This window comes from Thermobia domestica, chromosome 14 (assembly GCF_964235325.1).
Source record: "Thermobia domestica chromosome 14, izTheDome1.hap1.1, whole genome shotgun sequence".
Classification (NCBI taxonomy): domain Eukaryota; kingdom Metazoa; phylum Arthropoda; class Insecta; order Zygentoma; family Lepismatidae; genus Thermobia; species Thermobia domestica.
The window spans coordinates 74,673,886-74,693,289 of record NC_137467.1 but is presented as its reverse complement, the minus strand read 5'-3'; the positions used below and the strand labels follow the sequence as shown (position 1 = coordinate 74,693,289).

Genomic DNA, 19,404 nt, shown 5'->3' with positions numbered 1-19,404 from the left:
TATAGATGGCGGTTTTTAATTATTAAAACTTTTGTCTCGGTTAGCACTACGTTCTTGTCTAAAGGACTTTCAAAGGTCTAAATCCAGAAAACTTCATTTGATTTAGTTGATATTTCGTTGAAAGGTATTCAATTAGTCTCCTTCATATCCTGGTAGAATGTAAGAGGTGTGTGGCAATTCTTTGTCTTGATAATATTGATCTCGTTTCCGTGATTTCTAGTATCGTTTTGGGGGACACAGTGCTCATTGGTACAGCGCCTACCTCTGGTGCGTGGTGTTTTTACTTCGATCTCCGACCAAGTAAGTTTGTGATGTACACCATCGTGTCGGTGGCTTTTCTCGAGGTATTCCCGTTTCCTCCCACATTCTTGTACCACCGATGTTTTCATCATCTCACTTGTCTTAATCATCCGCCTCCCTTAGCCTAACATGTATAACCGTGGGATGTTAAACTGAAAGATTTCATCTCATTTTTTCTAGTAACTCTTACACGTAGATCGTACTCAAGAGCTTCTGTTAGTACTGCGAGTTGATTTTAGTTATTTACAATACAATGAAAATCTCCAGTTCGTACCGCTGAGGGAAGCCGGCAGTCACCATGAACCCTTTTCAGAAAGCCTTTTTGCATTTTCAGGAGCATCTCGTTGGTTTCTTGCAGTCGCGAAGGTACACCTAAGCCTCACACAATGTGGTTTCTTTGATGCAACGTATACGCTTCTGAGTGTCACACTTCCATTCCCATCGGTGAGTATCGATAAGTTGATGAACTCTTTTCCTAATTCCGCCGTTGGCGCAAAGTACAGTTAATCGTTCCCCAAAACATCTAATTACCTAGGTATATGATTAGCCATTGTTTGTGGTCGAAACAAATTCTCGCATGGGAATCTTGCAAAGCTTATCCTTAATGTTGGTGGTATGAATAATTTCTGTTTTTCCACGTTAACCCTTTCGAGACAGGGTCATTTTTCGCGTTTTCGTAGATTTTCACTTAATGAATTACAACTCAAAGACTATTTACTCGATTGATATGGTTGATACCTTGTGTTTTAGAAGGATGTGGCAATTTTATCAAGTAAGTCTGATTGCAGCGTTGCCAATGGGAGGGAAATGTAGAGTAAAAATTCACAAAAAAAATCCCTAACAGAACTTTAATTTTTTGTAGCAGGCACCACTGTTGCCACATGGGTCCAAGTCACCTCAAAAAAATTTCTGATGTGTCGACAACATACAGTGAAAATCTGAAGTCGTTGGGTGCCATACAAAGACAGAAAGAAAAAAATATCTCTCATTCTACACACGAAATTTTGACACTTTTTCCGCCTTAGAAGCAAAAATCAAAAGTTATCCATTGTCGGCAGCTTTCCTAATTATCCTATTGAAACCTTTTATGATGTGCTGTGTAGGCCGGAGACGAGGCTTTCATATACTGGTACGTTTGTTCTAATGTAGCCAACAAGAGGGAAATTATAGAGGCAAAACTGGGATATTTTCCGAATTTTTCACCTAAAATCGGGAATTAAAATTTTCTGTAGCTAGAAACATTGCTACCAGACGGACGCAAACTATCTTAAATTAACTTTGGTATCCCTATAATATGTCCTACAAGTATCCTGTATCCTGACGATTGGTAATAAAGTAAGCATTCCATTAAAAATATATTATTCTACGTTCTACCTAAAAAATCATAATTATCTTTCCACTTAGAGAACAAAGTCTACTGTAAACTTCAGCTGTACTTCTCCTAATTATCCATTTGAAACTTTCTATGGTGCCTTGTGTAGAACAAAAATGAGACTTTCAGATACTGGTACGTTTATCCCGATGTAGCCAACAAGGGGGGAGAAGGATTTCTGGGATTTTCCCCTAATATAGGGAATTACAATTTTCTGTAGCTGGAAATACTGCTACCAGACAGACGCAAACTATCTTAAAATAAACTTTGGTACACTGCTAATATATCCTACAAGTATCATGTCGACGTCTAAGAAACGAATCGTGTAGTTTAAAAAAATAGATTATGGTAAATAGAGAAATAAAAGAAAATCAAGGTTTAGAACCTAAGTTCGAATTTTTCTTGCGCACCCTAATTATGCAATCAGTACTTGCTTTTGTTCACTAAGGACTGTTGTTCGACTGGCGTTAGTTGATTTGCGTTGGTACGTATAGGTACGGATTTATAAAATTAAATTTCAAAAACTTTAATTTTTCTACCAAAAAGTAGGGAAATTTTAATTTCCGTAGTTGGTAACACTGATCTCAGATGATCTAATTGGTCGCAACAAATAAATATCCATACGAGGTATGTATCTGATAAGTCATAAGTAGATCTCTCTAAAACGAAGGAAGTTATAAGGGGAAAAAAAGAAAAGTGGAAATTTGAAAATTCTCGATTTTTTGATTGGGCTCAAATTTGAGAGGGAAATTCGACACTCAGGGAAAAAAATATCATGAGGATACACTATGGACAAACCATATTTAGCATAGAAAAAATCATCCCGGTATCTTAATTAGTGTTCACACAGCAGAGGATTAAATAAGTGACTGCCCCGTATGCGTCGTTTACAAGGTCGGTCTCGTAAGGGCTAAAAGAAATCCTAATCACGGTAGCAAAATCTTTCCGCAGTGATTGATAAAACAACAGATCATACGAATCGATATTTTGGTTAGCATTACATATATCATATGAATTCCCTGTTATGAATTTAAAAAAATAATTAAGAGGAAAATAATCCTTAAAAATAATTTCAGTATTTTATTTACGTCTACGCCTTATAAGGAAGAGAGAGAGATTATGTTACTTAAATTGTCAGATTGCTATTTCTTTACGTGGTGTGGTCAGCAGTCGTTCTGATAACATCAGCACCTCAACTGAGAGTATTGTAGAGAAAGAATACACTCGGGGCTACATGTTGGCAGACAGCACACTCTTAAAATAGGATGTGTGCAGAATTTATCCGCATTCCAAAAAGTCATGATTGTGGCTGTTCGAGCTACAGATGCATGAATAACACAGAAAGCGACACTTGTGGAATGCGAAAGTTCCAGTGTAGTGAAGGTGTGCAAACAGTGACAAGAAAATTGGGTAACAGCCTCCAGAGATGGAACTACAGGGGCGTAGGGAAGATCACGCCACGCGGCAAGCGTCATGTAAAACGGCACGGCTCGTGACAACCAAACGAACCATCAGTGTCTGGGAATTACGTGACCCATAAATTAGTGGATGTACAATACCCATATTCCACTCAAATATGGGACGAATGCGAATGAAATTCCACAACAGAGATCTACTCGTCATACATCCCTCACGATTCCCCACCCAAGACTTCGTCACACTTGAGCATAGAAGCACGCTAATTGGACCGTGGATAATTGTAAAAGGGTGTTTTGCTTCTATGAATCGCGGTTTATACTACACCACTCGGACGGTTGCACGAAGCTATGGATTCCACGTGCATGCCATCCTGCAAGGCAACACTCCTACCAACTTAGACAGCATTTTTCAGGACTGCAATGTACGGTACTACTGAGCCAGAACTACTTGCTTGGCTTGAGATACGTTTCACGGAGCTGCAGCATATGAATTGGCCGTCTAACTCACCGGATCTCAATTCTATAGAACGCCTATGGGATGTTGTGGAACGTGCTTTTTGCGTCATGGCTCTTCCACCGACATCTGTGGAATCACTGTGGAATATCATCAGGGATATATGATGTCAAATCCCCGTGAAAACATCAATCAGCTTGTAGAATCCATGCCATGCCGTGTTTCAGGCCATTCTTCGAGCAAAAGGTGAATGAACGAAATATTAGGAGCCAGTCGCAACTCAGAGAGCACTCAGTGTATATGATCAGATTATCACACAATTATATATTTAACAAGCCAGTATATTTAACAAGCAGTTTTACTATACGGATCCACAGATTGTAAAATGTACGTACAAAATTGAGGAAGTCTTTAATTTTCCCATTTTATTTCTAGAACAGAATTAACATACCCCATGCGGGCAAGGGCGCCGATCCCGGAGGAGCCTATCCCCCCCAAAGCTCATGTGGGCCACCTTACTGTATTTACAAATTTACAATATTTGGCATAATTTGAATGCAATTTGTTTTAAAAACTTCATATATGCTTTCTGCATCTGAATGCCCCCCCCCCCAATATACAGAGAAATCGGCGCCCTTGCATGCGGGGCTTCTAACACATTCCTACTCCGACTCCTACTTGTACTATGGATCCGTATAATAAAAGTGCACGGTCAAATTACTTGCATTCGTATTATTAATATTTTATTTTTATTATTAATATTCTCTTTTTTCTGTATATGCATGTCTTACAAATATGTTGTAGAAGTGAACAGAGATCATGATCCAATATTTGTTTCATTTGAGCTCTCTCAACAAGAAGTTTAGAACTAACATTGTAGAAAGAGATTAGAACTAGGTTGAAATCTGAATTTGGGAAGAAGGAAAATTATAATCCCTTTTTAGCAAAATTAAATCTAACATTTGTATAATAAATAGTGTTGGAAAATTCGTTGTCAGCTTGAATTTGTACGAGGGCGGGGTGAGAAGTTCTCGGCCTGACCCAGAGATGGCACTCTAATCAGCAAAATTATATTGTTCTTGCCTAGGGGCGCTTTTCAATTGTTCGTATAACAAGTGTCAACTTGTTCTTTCGAGCAGTATGTGTGCATGCATTGTTGCAGTTAGACGTCTTGAGTGTTAGTTGTGAAAATGGATAAACTTGAATATCATGCTGTAATCAAATTTTACGTTTTGGATGGATTAGTCCATACGGAAATTAATCCAAAGTTGACAAAAGTTTACGGGGACTCTGCCCCTTCCATGTCAACCGTTAAAAGGTGGGCAGCTGAATTTAAACGTGGTTGTACATCCCTCGAAGATGACTCACGTGAAGGAAGGCCGAAAACCGCAACCACACCGGAAACAATCGAAAAACAGACGAGTGAAGGTGGGTGAGATATCTGAGAGTGTGGGAATATCGGAGGACGGGTGCGAAACATCTTGCACAAAGAACTAGGGATGCGAAAGCTTTGCGCAAGATGGGTGCCGCATTTGCTGACTGCCGACCAAAAGCAAATGCGAAAACGATTTTCGCAGCAATCTTTGGACCGATTCAAAAGGGATCCGACCGATTTTGTGCAGTGATTTGTTACAATGGATGAGACGTGGGTTCACCACTACACGCCAGAAATGAAACAGCAGTCCAAGCAGTGGGTGTAAGCTGGTGGTGCAGCGCCGAAGAAAGCGAAGATGATCGTACCGGCCGGAAAGGTCATGGCCAGCGTGTTTTGGGATGCGAAAGGATCCTGTTAATTGATTACCTTGCAAAAGGAAGAGCAATTACAGGCGAATATTACTCCAACCTTCTTGACCAGCTGGATGCCAAAATTCGCGAGAAGAGGCCCGGCTTGAAGAAGAAGAAAATCATCTTTCACCAGGACAACGCATCTGTGCATAGGGGTGCGTTGGCGATTGAAAAACTGTGGAATTTGCGGTACGATTTGCTCGGTCATCACCCATATTCTCCTGATTTGGCACCATTTGACTTCTATCTATTCCCAAACTTGAAGAAATTTCTTTTCTGGGAAGCGCTTCACATCGAATGAAAAAGTTGAGAGGGTCGTGGATGACTATTTTCACGACCTTCCAGACTCGCACTTCCGGGAAGGAATACTGATGTTGGAGAAACGCTGGACCAAGTGTATTAAAGTTAAGGGAGATTATGTCGAAAAATAACATCATTTTCAAACTGAAATTCGCAGTCTTTCATCGTCAATCCGAGAACTTTTCACCTCTCCCTCGTATTTACTTAAATAATGATTATTCTGCTTCTATGTAAAATACCTGCGGTAAAAATATTTTCATAAATGTAGTTTCTTTGAAAGTATATGTCTAGTAACCATGAACTCACTTCATTTTTGTTTTGTTCAACGAAAGATAGATGTGAAGTTCAGCAGTGATCGTGGAAATGACAACATCCCCTATTGTGACGTCAAGTAGAGGATGGGGATTTAATAAAAGTTTTACACTTTACACTGCTCACACACACGTACACTTAACCACAAATACATCCAATGTATATATATATATATATATATATATATATATATATATATATATATATAGGTGCCTTTAAGGACCCGCGCCAAGGGCCCTGAACGTGGCCAGTTCGACACTGCAGACAAGGCTAAACTTGTTGTAGATAGATCTCAATTTTGGTTGTTGTGATAGTCAGTTTTAACATTTAAGCCAATCTGGTAAACCATATATTTTGGAGACTAATTCCACATTAACCCGTAAATTATGGATAACCATATCTAGCTTATTAGACTGGCCCAGAAACTATAAGTGGCGAACTTATATATATATATATATTATATATATAAACTTAATACGTTAGTAGCAAAACGTGATAAGTGACAATGTTATATTTTCTGTACTGAATAAATATGTAGTACAAAGCAGATCGCAAAAAAAAAAAAATACAACAATACTGAGACAATCAAACGTGTATTTCGGGGGCCGATGCTAAGTCCGAAGTTTTACTGGCTTGTGGGACCGTACTGATATGAGCAAGGGAGGTCCGAGAAGACTTCTTTCGGGAAGACGAACTTAGCCTTCCGCAACCTTTTTGGTAGGAAGACTCAAGAAAACATTTGCAATCGCGAAAATTCGACCAAGGCCTGCGCCTCGTGATCCCTGCGGGGCCTCGGGCCCTTGGCGGTTGCCAAGTAGACAACGTGGCCAGTCCGGCACTGCTTGTCTGTCAAATACTTCAGTAGCAGTGTTAACATGATGCTTACAGCTTATTGACAGCCAGGGACACATAATTGACTGACACAAAACGGTTAAATAACTATCCGAAACAACGAAAATTTTGGTTTTCTTGTCCACAGAAGAAAATGTTAAGCTTTATGTTACAGGATATGAAGTAAATTATTTATTTCTGTATAATTCTTCAAGGAACTCGGGTTGAATACGAACACTGAGCTTTCTTTATTGTATGATACAATGGGCAGAGCCACGTTAATCGATGAAATTCGCCAATTGTTCCAAGGAGCATCATTTCCTGTAACGGTGACATTCCGTGGCCTGCGAGATCCTCTGATCTTAGTGTGTGTGATTTCTTCCTATGGGGACATTTTAAAGGCAAGATGTACCGTACACATCCTGAAACAGAAGATTGAAGGCGAAATCACTGCCATTCTGCGAGATATGAAAAACCGAGTATTCTGCAGTTTCTATAACATGCTATTAGTATGTGAACCACGAAAGGAAGCACATCATTGCGATGTCATCTTTAAGAAGTAAAGAGATAGTTTGTGACATTTTGTAATGAAAATATAAATGGCATACTGTATACATGCCAGGGTTATGTTCCAACTTTTACAGAAATAAATTGCTTGGTTTATATATGTATATGGAGTGTTGTGAAAATATACAGTAATGAAACTTTTAAGATAACAAGCAAATAAGACGGACTGGATTATATGCGATACTTTTGGAATAACAGGTAACGTACTTAATGTTCTAAATGTTCTTCTCAGGAACATTTATAATATGCTTGTCCAGGAATTCTGTGAAACTCTGCGATTTCCATTATTTATTAACTATGCATTACCATTTGCTTGTTTCGGGCTAGCACTTCGAGAGTATACATGTTTTCCTTTTCTTACGTATTATTCCCAAAATCTGACGCCAAGTACATAATTTCTTCATATTAGTGATGTCTTGTAATTTTCATAGCTTTACTGTTATATTACAATCAATCCGCTACGGTTGACTCCGAAAAGTTCCCGTTTCACTATTAGTCACACCCATTCCATCTTGACCACCAACATATCCCCTCTTCTGCAAGTAGTATATCTCGTGTTAATTCGCGATTATTCTATATTTGCTTAACACAGAGACTCTGTGTGAGGTACCTAATGCTATGACCGAGACTTGAGCATGTATCTTAATGTTGCCTCCTTGGTTGTAAAGTTGTACGCAGGATATTACACCATAAAAGGGCTTTTTTATTATTATTGATGTAGCAGAGTCTTCTGCAAGATCATATCCAGAGATTTTCTGAGGATATTCAAACATCAATTCTCACAACTACAAGGGAAATTTCTTCTGAGATAATACCATGATTATCATCAAATTCGAATACTAAGAAGAGGGTAATATCACCTTCACCCGTTGTCTAAAAGCCGCAAACAGAAGCAACTGGCAACCCTTACAGTAATTCTGTATGTAATTAACAGAACAAGACAATCAAATTTGAAAGAAAGAAAGGAGTTCCTCACTGTGAGCAAGTAACAAGTGTAAGTAGAAATGTTTGAACCTTCAAGGGAAAAGACTAAAGACATATACATTCTGTTTGTAAGAAACACAAATCCATGACCATGTAATTATATACCATTAACTGAATGTACTGTAATATGACGGATTTACCATTGTACTTTTGTGAATTGAGGCTACAACCTTGAAAAATACTTAGCATAAAATTAATAAATTTCGAGAATTATTCTCCATCACCGGCATCGAAAGCTGGAAAATGACTGAGCACGTCATTCAATAATATCTATTGCCGAATACATAATAATGAAAATTATAGGAGATGTAGATCTATGGTAATATTTGAAAGAAAACATGAACACAATTTCATTTTCTACAAAATACAGGAGAGCAGGATAGGAGTTAAGGAATTTTCATAATATTCTAAGTCTAGCGTTGTCACTGTATTGTTTCGGAGATTTTACTGTACCTTCGTCAGTAGATGCAAGTCCATTCTTTTCCTCCCTCTTGTCGATATTGCTCTTGAAAAATCTAAATTCAAGTACCACGAGTCCCTCCGAGCAAATGGTTTTGTTTCGAAGACGAAGACTCTAATCACGCCTCTTCTGCCTCTTCATTTTCATATAAGGTAAATCCTTAAAGCTCGAAACGTCCTCTCAAAACGTATTTGTGATGTCAGAAAGTGAACGGTAGTGAGGGCGAGTGTTAGACATTAATGCTGGGGTGTCAACCTCAAGCTTCATGAGTGGTACCTTTCTGAGGAAATCGAATTGAAAAAAACCTAACCTCAGCAAATAGAAATACATTGATGAAATCCAAGTTCGAAATAATCACAGGGTTGATAATATTACAAATCGTTAATACCGCAAGGTCTCTAACAAATTTGAAGAGTGCAAGGTGGTCGGTGATTTTTTTTTTATAAAAGGGTCAATCCAAGCTAAGTGATCGAGAAAAACGGAAAATTGCCGCTCGAACATCTCCAAAAATTAATTTTTTAAATGAATATTTATCCTATATTAGAGTACTTCAAAACCGCAATTAATTATTTTTTAAACATCGCATGGCGACGCAGCGGCTGCCACCATTTTGCGTTTTCTGCATTTTAAACATTTATATTGTTTTGAACATCTCAGCATGTGTTTGTCCTACCAAATTGAAAGTTGCTGGACGTCTCCAACTTGTGCAGAGCTAAAATTTTGATCTCTTAACATTTTTGCCTAAAACCACTTAAAAGGAGTGAAATTAGGGTCTTTTAGCAACATTTTTGGATATTGGAGACATGTTTGGGAATTTGTGTGTGCATGTAGTCCGGGATCATAAGTTTATACTCAAAAACTTGCAGACCTGTAGCTGCTCCCAAAGGAATGAAAAAAATCGTAAAGTTGGAGAATTATGCCAATTTGGCATATTTTACTGCCTAATATCTCCAATGGGCCTGGATAAAAAAATCTGAAATTTTGGGAATAGTTAGTCCTTTAGCATGTTACATTTCAACGATAGTGCTTTTAATTAAAAGCTAAAATATTGATTTATATTTTAATATGATACGAATTAGACTTACCTGTCTTTTTGTTTTTACCCAAGGTGAGAAATTAGATCTTATATTCTCACTTGTATTTTGGCGTTCAACTCTTAAGTCTCTTGTGAATAAATCAATTCTGTATTGTAATCTTCTCAGGGCTGTTTGATGCCTCTCTAATTGTGGCATTTTGCCTGCGTCAAATAAAAATCACAAGAAAGATAAGTATATACGGAAATTAACATCAGAGGGAATAGAAGTTGGGAATAAGTACAAAAAATTTATTCTTTTCTGAAAGAGAAATAGAATTGACTAAGTAACTAACTGTATGGCCTATGGAACCCGGAAGTTCAATGCCGCGTTCACAAAAACTAGTGACTTCTATCCTTAGCCAATTGGATCCAGTTTCTATTTTGTATTCCTATTTCTTCGAGATCTAACTTAATATTGTCCTCCCATCTGCGCCTCGGTCTTCCTAATAGACGTTCTTTGCTTGGGTTTCCAGTCAAACCTTTGAAAGTGTAACTACTTTCTTCCATTCTAGCTACGTGACCTGCCCATACTGGGCCTCTTAGACTTGATGACCCTAACGATGTTTGTTGAATGGTACAAATTACGCAGTTCCTTATCATGAAGTTTCTGGCAATCATCATTCCCGTTTCCCTTTGGTCCGAATATTCGTCTCAAGATTTTATTCTCAAATACTTCCAATCTACGTTCTTCGCTCACAGTAAGCACGCATGCATACAACAAAACATGCATGATTGTCATTTTCTATATTTTACGCTTCAAATTCCTCGAAAGAAGACGAAAGATTTTGAACCGAATAATAACACGAATTTCCTGCTTTCAGTAAACATTTAATTTCTTCATGGATGTAGTTTTGGTCTGTTAATATTGTTCGAAGGCATCTGAAAGTATCTACTTGGTAGAAAGCATTATTTGATATCTTGACGAAATTATAATTTGTAGTATTACCATTCTGGCGAACTTCCATGTATTTAGTGTTCGCTGCATTTATTTCTAAAGCCATGGCCCTGCAAGCGTTTGATAGGGCCTCTGCATTTCTTTCTAATGTTTATTTATTTATTTGATTGTATTCTTTCAATCATATCTATATGTTTTAGTGTTGTTGGTGACCAAGACAGAGTCGCATATTCTAATTGCGATCACACAAAACAGAAGTAGAGTTTCATTAACGTAACATCGTCTTGAAACTCTTTACCTATTCTCATAACAAAGCCAAGATTTCTGTATGAATTATTAACAATTGATTCAATATGATAAGTAAAACTTAGTTTAAGATCAAATAGCACTCCTAAATGTTTAATTAAAGTAGGTGTCTCCAAAATAGTTCCTTCAATAGAATAGCCATATTTAATGGTGTTTTCTTTGCAGGTAAAGGAAAGAGTTTTGCATTTATTTACGTTCAACTTAAACTTGTTATTGTCACACCAGTTCTTAAAGTCTATTTGTAGTTTTGTACAGTCTTCAAGCGAATTAATTTTGGAGAATAGTTTAAGGTCGTCAGCGAATAGAAGAGTGTTAGAATAATGAATTGTTCTCCTACCATTCCCTATCAGATTTATATCATCAACATATGCCATAACCTGGTGAATACCACTCAGCTATCTTTGCTATTTGCCTTGGTTGCTATGTTTGATTTTCCTTACAGCGTATTCCAGAACAAAGTTCGATAATAATGATGACAACGCAACTCCTTGTTTTAGACCATTCTAGAAGTGAAACCCCATGGACAAGAATTTTCTTACTCAGGCTTTACTTTGGGATTCATTTAAATATATCTTAATTAATCTAACCAGCTTTTTAGGTATTCCAAATTCTGTAGGAATGTTGTACAGTACCGGTATTTCCCTCTTAATCGAGTCGTAGGACATTCTAAAATCTTTAAGTAATATATGTACCGCAATATTGTATTCCCGCTTCTTTTAGAATATCTGTAACAAACTTAATGTATTAGACTAGTTGAAATACTTTTGTTATATTAACATTAAGTGCTAAGCTATGAAGATTTGTTCTAATTTTTATTTTTTCAGATTGCTGTATGAACAGCAATAGTAAAATAAATGTAAATAACTACTTTATTCATATTTGATACTTGAATAAATTTGTTAAACATAATTAAATTAAAAAGTGGATGCATATTGTATGGATTGATTGTTCATATCATCGATTCCTGGAAGGGTTAAACAATGTAGACCCGCGACAAAAATCTTTGTGACAGATAATAATGTTTTTTTTTTACCATACAAGGCGTATCTTTTAGATTTCAGCGTAATTAATTGAATACCTACCAAGACACACAGGCTTCTATGTGAGAAAATGAATATTGTGTCACACTCAAGATTTCTTCAAAAGAGTTGTCCTAATAGAGCCTTAGCTACTTAAGCCTTCATTCGGCAAATTTTCTGTTTATTTCTGTATTTTTCTTTTTTAAATCAAACTTTCCTTCCCTTCTTTCTCTCTTCGACCATTATTTCATGTAAGGTGTTATAAGACACTGGGCTAGAAATCCTGGGGTATTGAGTTCAAACCCACTGCACGTCAAAATTTAATTTGTTCTTGCAAGGTATATGATGACTTCTCTTTGTTCCAAGTTCTCTATCTAGAGATGAGATGCAAGAATCACGCACATATTAACCGAGAGAAAGAGAGAAAGAGTAGATATATCTACAATTGAAATATTATCCGAAACATTCATTGATATTCATATTTGATTATGTTTTAGTTCATTTTTGTTTATTCTTCTTTTACATAATTACAGTTCGCGATTACTTAGAATATATCAAGGGATAGTGAATGATAATTACGGCGAGTTACAAGAGAGAAGTCTTATTCTTCTGATATCGTATATGCTTCTAATAAAAACATGCTTGTTATTAATTGGGGATTAAATTACACAAACCCATGTACACACAAAATATGACTATTGGTCATATTTAAAACATATGACATGTTTTCTATTGATGTAGTGGTTTTAGTAAATTGAACTGACACACACTGCATATCTTGTGTTTAATCTCTTAGATTGTCTTTCTTTTTCTTTTTTTTTTTTGTTTCATTTTCCGAACACACTAGAAACCAGTAACATAACTCCAGAAAATATTCTTGTTAGCTTTAATGTGTAAATGGAAAATAATAATAATAATAATAATAATAATAATAATAATAATAATAATAATAATAATAATAATAATAATAATAATAATAATAATAATAATAATAATAATAATAATAAATTTTATAAAAATAAGAACTACGATGGATTTGCTGATAAAAAAAATATTCTCGCAAAACAATGATGGAAATGAAAACACCTCGACCTGATATTTTAATTCATCAAGTTTTAGTACAGTTATTAAAACTGATAACTATTAAAAGTCAAGGTAACGTTGAAACGAATAATGTAAAACATTCAGAGATTTTACAAAATACTGTAACTTGTGAAATAAAATGAATGTTTGACTAACAATGACTTTTCCTTGTATGTCTTGTGTTAAATAAGATTTCTTTGTAACTTTTTCATTATAGCAATTGTTCTGTAGATACTAAACGGTGTCTTCTACCCGATTTTTTATTCCTCGCAGAAGCATGGATATTTTTTGCTGTTCGGTACACTGACATTTTTCAAACAAACTAGTGCACTTGTAGGACACCTTAGGTAGTTCTCAAGCAATCAAGTTTATCTGCATCGTTCGTTGTCCAACGTTGCAGAATATGAAAATTGAAAGTGTGAATGCACTTTTGTTCGTATACATATAAAATAATTAAGTTATTCGTACAATAGTAGCATACCTGAAATAATATTTTCAATCGAACGTCCCTGCGCTTCCAGGATTTTGAGGTCTAGCTCGTATGGAGCGTCAATATAAAGAATAAAGTCTAGGTAGAAATATGAATAATAAGGCTCTTCAACTGGATGGTCAGGTTCAGGATTATCTGGTGATAAATCATCCACTAATGGATTGTAAAAAAGTTGTTCCCTTTGAATAGTTCGATCTCTATTCCGTCGTGACCTGATCCAGGATCTTATTTTCGAAAAAACCTGAAATAAAATAAACATATGAATACAAGTATCGAAATAGTGAAGCATGAGTGGCGAAAGATATCTTCTGTTAGTCGCTGTGAACGAAAGATATCTTTAAACTCGTCGATATCACTGTTCGACATTGCATACAAAATTCACAAATATTATTGACTAAGATCGACGAAGTTAAACTCCGAAAACCAACCGTTGAATGTTATACTTAGTTCATCCACAACTTTATTGATATATAACATTGAACGTTTTTCCTACAACAAACATTGTCACTGAAATTCATTATGAATCTCATTCAACAATTGAACTTTGTTGGTGAACACGGCCGTCAATTGAACTTACTCGTAGCTAATTATTATTAATTTAAAAGAGTGTTTTTCGGGACTGAAGAAGATAAATTGTCGTACAAAAGTTATAGCATTTTCCCCAAATGCATCAGAGAGTTGAACTGAAGATTCTAACAATAAAGATCTGCGCCTTGAACCAGATGAAGACCATGCTATACCATTCAGATACGGCAATCAAAACTATAGTGAAGGAAATGGGGTATCAAGTGATGAAAGCGAATATCATAGTCAGAGACAGTCAGCAGTTCTTGTACATTACTTGCAGAATGCTCCGGATGAGGCTAAAAGGGAAGTCTTACTGGGGATGTACTTGAACCTGAGCCCACAAAGTGGGAGAGGGGGGAGGGTGGTGTATAAATTTCCTGAAAGCTTGGATCAAGGTAAGATCAAAACCTGTAGCCAAAATTTGGGAGGTCTCATGCATTCCGCTTGGGGGCAGCACTTTACTCATTGTTCTTAAAATCTTTCAGCGTGTCCATAAAGTCCGTTGCAATCTGAAAAATCTGTAACGGTGAGACAGATATGAGAACAAAAGACATGTCTTTCATCACTTCAAAAGTACAACGTATCAAAGTAAAATAAATTGTCCCATGGTCACCAGCAGGGTCCCAGACGGGGTCCAACTCAAAAATTTTAAACGGAAATGCTGGTCAACTTGAATATCGTATAAAAGTTGGTGTTAAATGAAAGAGGATAAATGAAGTCTCGACTCTCTACAATGAGCCTGTGCAAAATAGCGGTGGGCCAAAATATCAACACAATCTTCGTTGCAAAGTCTATGGCCACTCGTATGAATCTGAAACGGTGGGATAGTCTAGGTGTAAAAACAAAAACACGGATATGTCATTATTTCAAAAGTATAATGATTCAAAGTAAAACAATGTTCCAGATCGTCGTAGGTCTCAGATGGGGTCCAACTCAAAATGTTGAAATGGGAAAGGGGTTCAAGTTGTGCATCTTATAAAATCTGAATTTAAGTGAAAGATGCTGAAACAAGTCTCGACTCTTGATGGTAAGCCTGTGCAAAATGGCGGTGGGTCGAAACATCAACACAAGCGCCATTGAAAAGTCTACGGACGCTCCTATTAATCTAAAACGGTGAGACGGGTGTTAAAACAAAAACAAAAACAAGAAAACAAAAAATAGAATATATCAAAGTAAAAACGAAATATCCCAGGGCCACCCGCAGGATCCCAGACGGGGTTCAACTCAAAAGTTTCAAATGTCAAGGGGGTAAATAAGCACATAATGTGAAACCTCAACTTGAACGCCATTCCCATTTCAACATTTTGAGTTGGACCCCGTCTGGGACCCTGCGAGGGACCCTGAATTTTTTTTTTTTACTTTGAATCAATATACTTTTAAAATAATGACATATCCGTGATTTTGGTTCTACACCTATCCCACCGTTTTCAGATTCATACGAGTGGCCAAAGATTTTGCAATGAAGATTGTGTTGATATTTTGACCCACCGCTATTTTGTACAGGCTTATCCTAGAGAGTCGAGACTTGATTTATCTTCTTTCATTTAACACCAACTTTCATACGCTATTAAGTTGACCACCCTTTCGGTTTAAAAATTTTGAGTTGGACCCCGTCTGGGACCCTGCTGGGGACCATGGGACATTTATTTTACTTTGATACGTTGTACTTTTGAAGTTATGAAAAACATGCTTTTCTGTTCTCATATCTGTCTCACCGTTTCAGATTTTTCGAATTGCAACGAACTTTATGGACACCTTCAAAGATGTTAATAATAATGAGTAAAGTACTGCCGCCAAGCGGAATACATGATACCTCCCCAAGTTTGGCAACCGGTTTTGTTTGATCTTACCTTGACCCAAGGTTTCAGGAAATTTATACATCACCCCCACTTTGTGGGTTCAGGTTCAAGTACATCCCGGGTTAGATTCATTTTCATCATCGGTAGGAGGGCGTTTATCTTAAATTTTCTTATAATATGTGAAGACCCCCACAAAGTATGCTGTTTAAAATATTATTGAAATGACCTCTTTCAGTGCTTTTGGTTTCATTATACAAGATCCATTATATCCAATAAAACAATGCACTGAGGCTAAACCCCAAAAAGAAAACATAACCAACGTAATTCTTTGTTTAGTTGTATGCTTGGAGTATTTTCGGTTTTCTGACATAATGCAGATATCATTTAATACAATACATGGCAGGGGAATCTGACAAATTTGGAACAAAATATTGCTTACATTTCTATCTAAAAGTAAGTACTCTCTCAATGTTTTTTTTTTCTTTTTTGGGAATGCTAATACACAACCCTAGTACCAACTACTTTCGCAGTATAGTAATAATAATAACTAGCAGTAATAGTATTTCTGCGTATATATAATCATTGTGACCTATAGAGTATGTGGTCTTACTGATAATATTACTATTAACAATAATAATACAGTTGGCGAATGGAACGCACAAGATTCTAACATACAAAGCTGTGTACGAGTTAACTACACCAACTACGAGTTAACTACACTACACCAACACCTACTACTTCCTTACTGTTTATCGTAGGATCATGGTTCATTCATCGTTGTTTTCACGATAGAACATACTTTCCAACGGTACCATTCGTATGTCTGTATTATACAGACAGAAACGGGAAAATCGGGTAAAACCGGGAGATTTTTCGAAATGTTTGCGTCCCTCTGGACCAACATTGGTTTCATGTACGGATTTGAGCTTTTTTTTTTTTTTTAAAAAAAAAGAATACATTGCTGTGTACATAATACGTGTGCAAAATTTTAATCGTGTATCTTGAAAACTGGGGTCGGGAGAAATTTTTGAAAGTCTCAAGATGTCCCATTTGTTTCGTATATATAGCCTACACATATGTGTATAAAACTATTTTAAAAATATACTGTACCTGAATTTATTCCCTTATATACATGTATATACACAATATAAAAATTTACTGTGTCATTACCATTTGGTCTAGAGTCATGATGCAAACATCACATTCTTTGGTATAACAAGCTCCTTGCAATGGTAACATTCACATGTCCATATCATTCACCTGAATCGGAAAAATTGGGAAATACGGGAATTTTTTCTGAAAACATCACTCCTAAGGAACACTTGCGCCCCTCGGGCCCGGCCCTGGTTTTGCGTAGGGATCACCAAAAAAGTGAGAAATACCCAAAGGTACACTCAATCTGTATGCAAAGTTTCAATTTGATATCTTAAAAACTAAAGGTGTGAAATAGTTTTGAAATTTGCCTTAAGAAAAAATAAAATGTCACGCCTCTCCGCCCCACTTGGCGCCTCCAAGTTGACCATCCGGTTCCAAAATGCATGTGGAATGTTCTTTGTTCCATCCTTGACTTGACCAATAAAAATAACCGGCTTAAATACCTGTTATAGAACCAAAATAAGCGGTCAAAGACGATACTACGCCATGGTAACAAAGTTACTAAATATCCTAAAAAGGTTAAAGCTAAGCGTTCTGATATTGCCATTACTTCTCATTTTCATCATGAATATTTCAAAGATAGTTTTAGCCACAGGTAAATACACATACGCTGCTTTTGCGAAGGACAACATACTAAAATCCGGACCAAATATTTGTAAGAATAGCAAGAAAGCAGTAGCTGGATAACAAATGTATTATGGAGCTGGTTCAAGGACGCCGATTTCTCTGTAAATTTGGGGGGGGGGGGCATTCAGATGCAGAAGGCATATATATGAAGATTTTAATACAAATTGCATTCAAATTATGCCAAATATTGTATATTCATAAATAAAGTTAGGGGGCCCACATGATCTTTGGGGGGACCCGGGTCCCCTCGGCCTCCCAGGATCGGCGCCCTTGAGCTGGCTTAAAGTTCAAACGAGCAGTGAATGAATCTGAGAACCGTTCACTTATTAGTACCTTAATTTGGCATTCATAGTTTCATTCATTCATTCATTATTTTGCCATTTATTAGCGTCCTAAGTTTAAATTTTCAACCTCATGTACAACGTTGAACTCTGGAGAAGAAAGTGGCCTGGAGTGGAAATCAAGGAGAACTGATTTCCGAACAATATGATTTTATTAACAAATCAATTCCCGACGTCATCTACAGGTGACAATTTCAAAAAAAAATACACTGAAATAAATTCAATTCGGGGTACTATTTTGTTGCACGTATTCCTCTATTAAGTCTATAGGTAAATACGCGGCATTACTCCATCGGGTGGCTATTTTAGAACCTATTATCCAACATGGCGGAAAGCAGTTTGTCTTCTGTGGCTATACATCGAAATGAATCATCCTACCGAGACAAGAAGGTAATATTTTTTGAAGAGGTTATAGTATTTAGGGAATGTATCAATTGAGTATTTATTTTGATGCAAAATAATGTTTTTCCTTAATTTTTCTAAGGTATAATTTTAGATGTCAGCTACAGATGATAATCGACATTATGTATCTAGTTCAGTCAGTTATGGATAAGCATATTTTACAACGATTGAAGTTAATTTCTTTTTTTTTCTTTTTTTCAATGTCAATATTCCTTGTGAGTAAATCGATAACTTTTTGTTTAGTGTACTTTCATTTGCGTTTTATATAAGCCGCTATCTCCATACTTTTTAAATAAAAAAATACTAGTTTACGTTTTATTCCCAATTATTTATTACCCTCACAATTTACAAATAATATTTTTATAAAACCGTTTCTAATCACTCTATTAGAATCTTGAGTTTCCTCTCTAGAATTGTTGGAAACAATGGAGAGTTTTATCTAGATAGTATAGATGGAAGAATATTAAGTTCTATTTACAGAAATACATATAAGATAACCAAGAAAGTTCTCTCACTTTTTCACTCACCACCTTCGAACATCGATATGTCACCTAAGATGTACCTGGAAGATGAAAAATAGTCCCCATCAGCATCGACGATCTTCTGCCAACGTTCTGAAAGGGCATGGATTCCGTCGCGGTAGATCTTGGTGGACCATGAAACGAAGAAGGTATTAAGTGCATTTTGCACCTCTATTAGGGATTTGAACTGGCGTACTCTAGGATGATTGTCCAAATAATGGAACAATTAATAATCGAACGGTGCAATGTCAGGGAAGTATGGTGCATGCAATAGAATTTCCCATCCAAGGCCTAGAATGATGTCCCGGGTCACCCTAAACACCTGGGGCTTAGCATTGTCC

At 36.5% G+C, this 19,404-nt stretch overlaps 2 protein-coding genes across 2 annotated transcripts in view; both read right to left on the bottom strand.

The window, feature by feature from the left end:
* Window positions 1-19,404, bottom strand: part of LOC145670624 (O-acyltransferase like protein-like) — a 430,615-nt gene that overhangs the window by 226,894 nt on the left and 184,317 nt on the right. The window lies entirely within an intron of this gene.
* LOC145670621 (uncharacterized) overlaps window positions 1-19,404 on the bottom strand; it is a 30,450-nt gene that overhangs the window by 8,014 nt on the left and 3,032 nt on the right. Inside the window, exons 2-3 of the mRNA XM_081739413.1 lie at window positions 13,643-13,892; window positions 9,869-10,020 (exon numbers count right to left, since the gene is read on the bottom strand). Coding sequence (XP_081595539.1) covers window positions 9,869-10,020; window positions 13,643-13,892 — 402 coding nt within the window. The remainder of the gene's footprint in view (window positions 1-9,868; window positions 10,021-13,642; window positions 13,893-19,404) is intronic.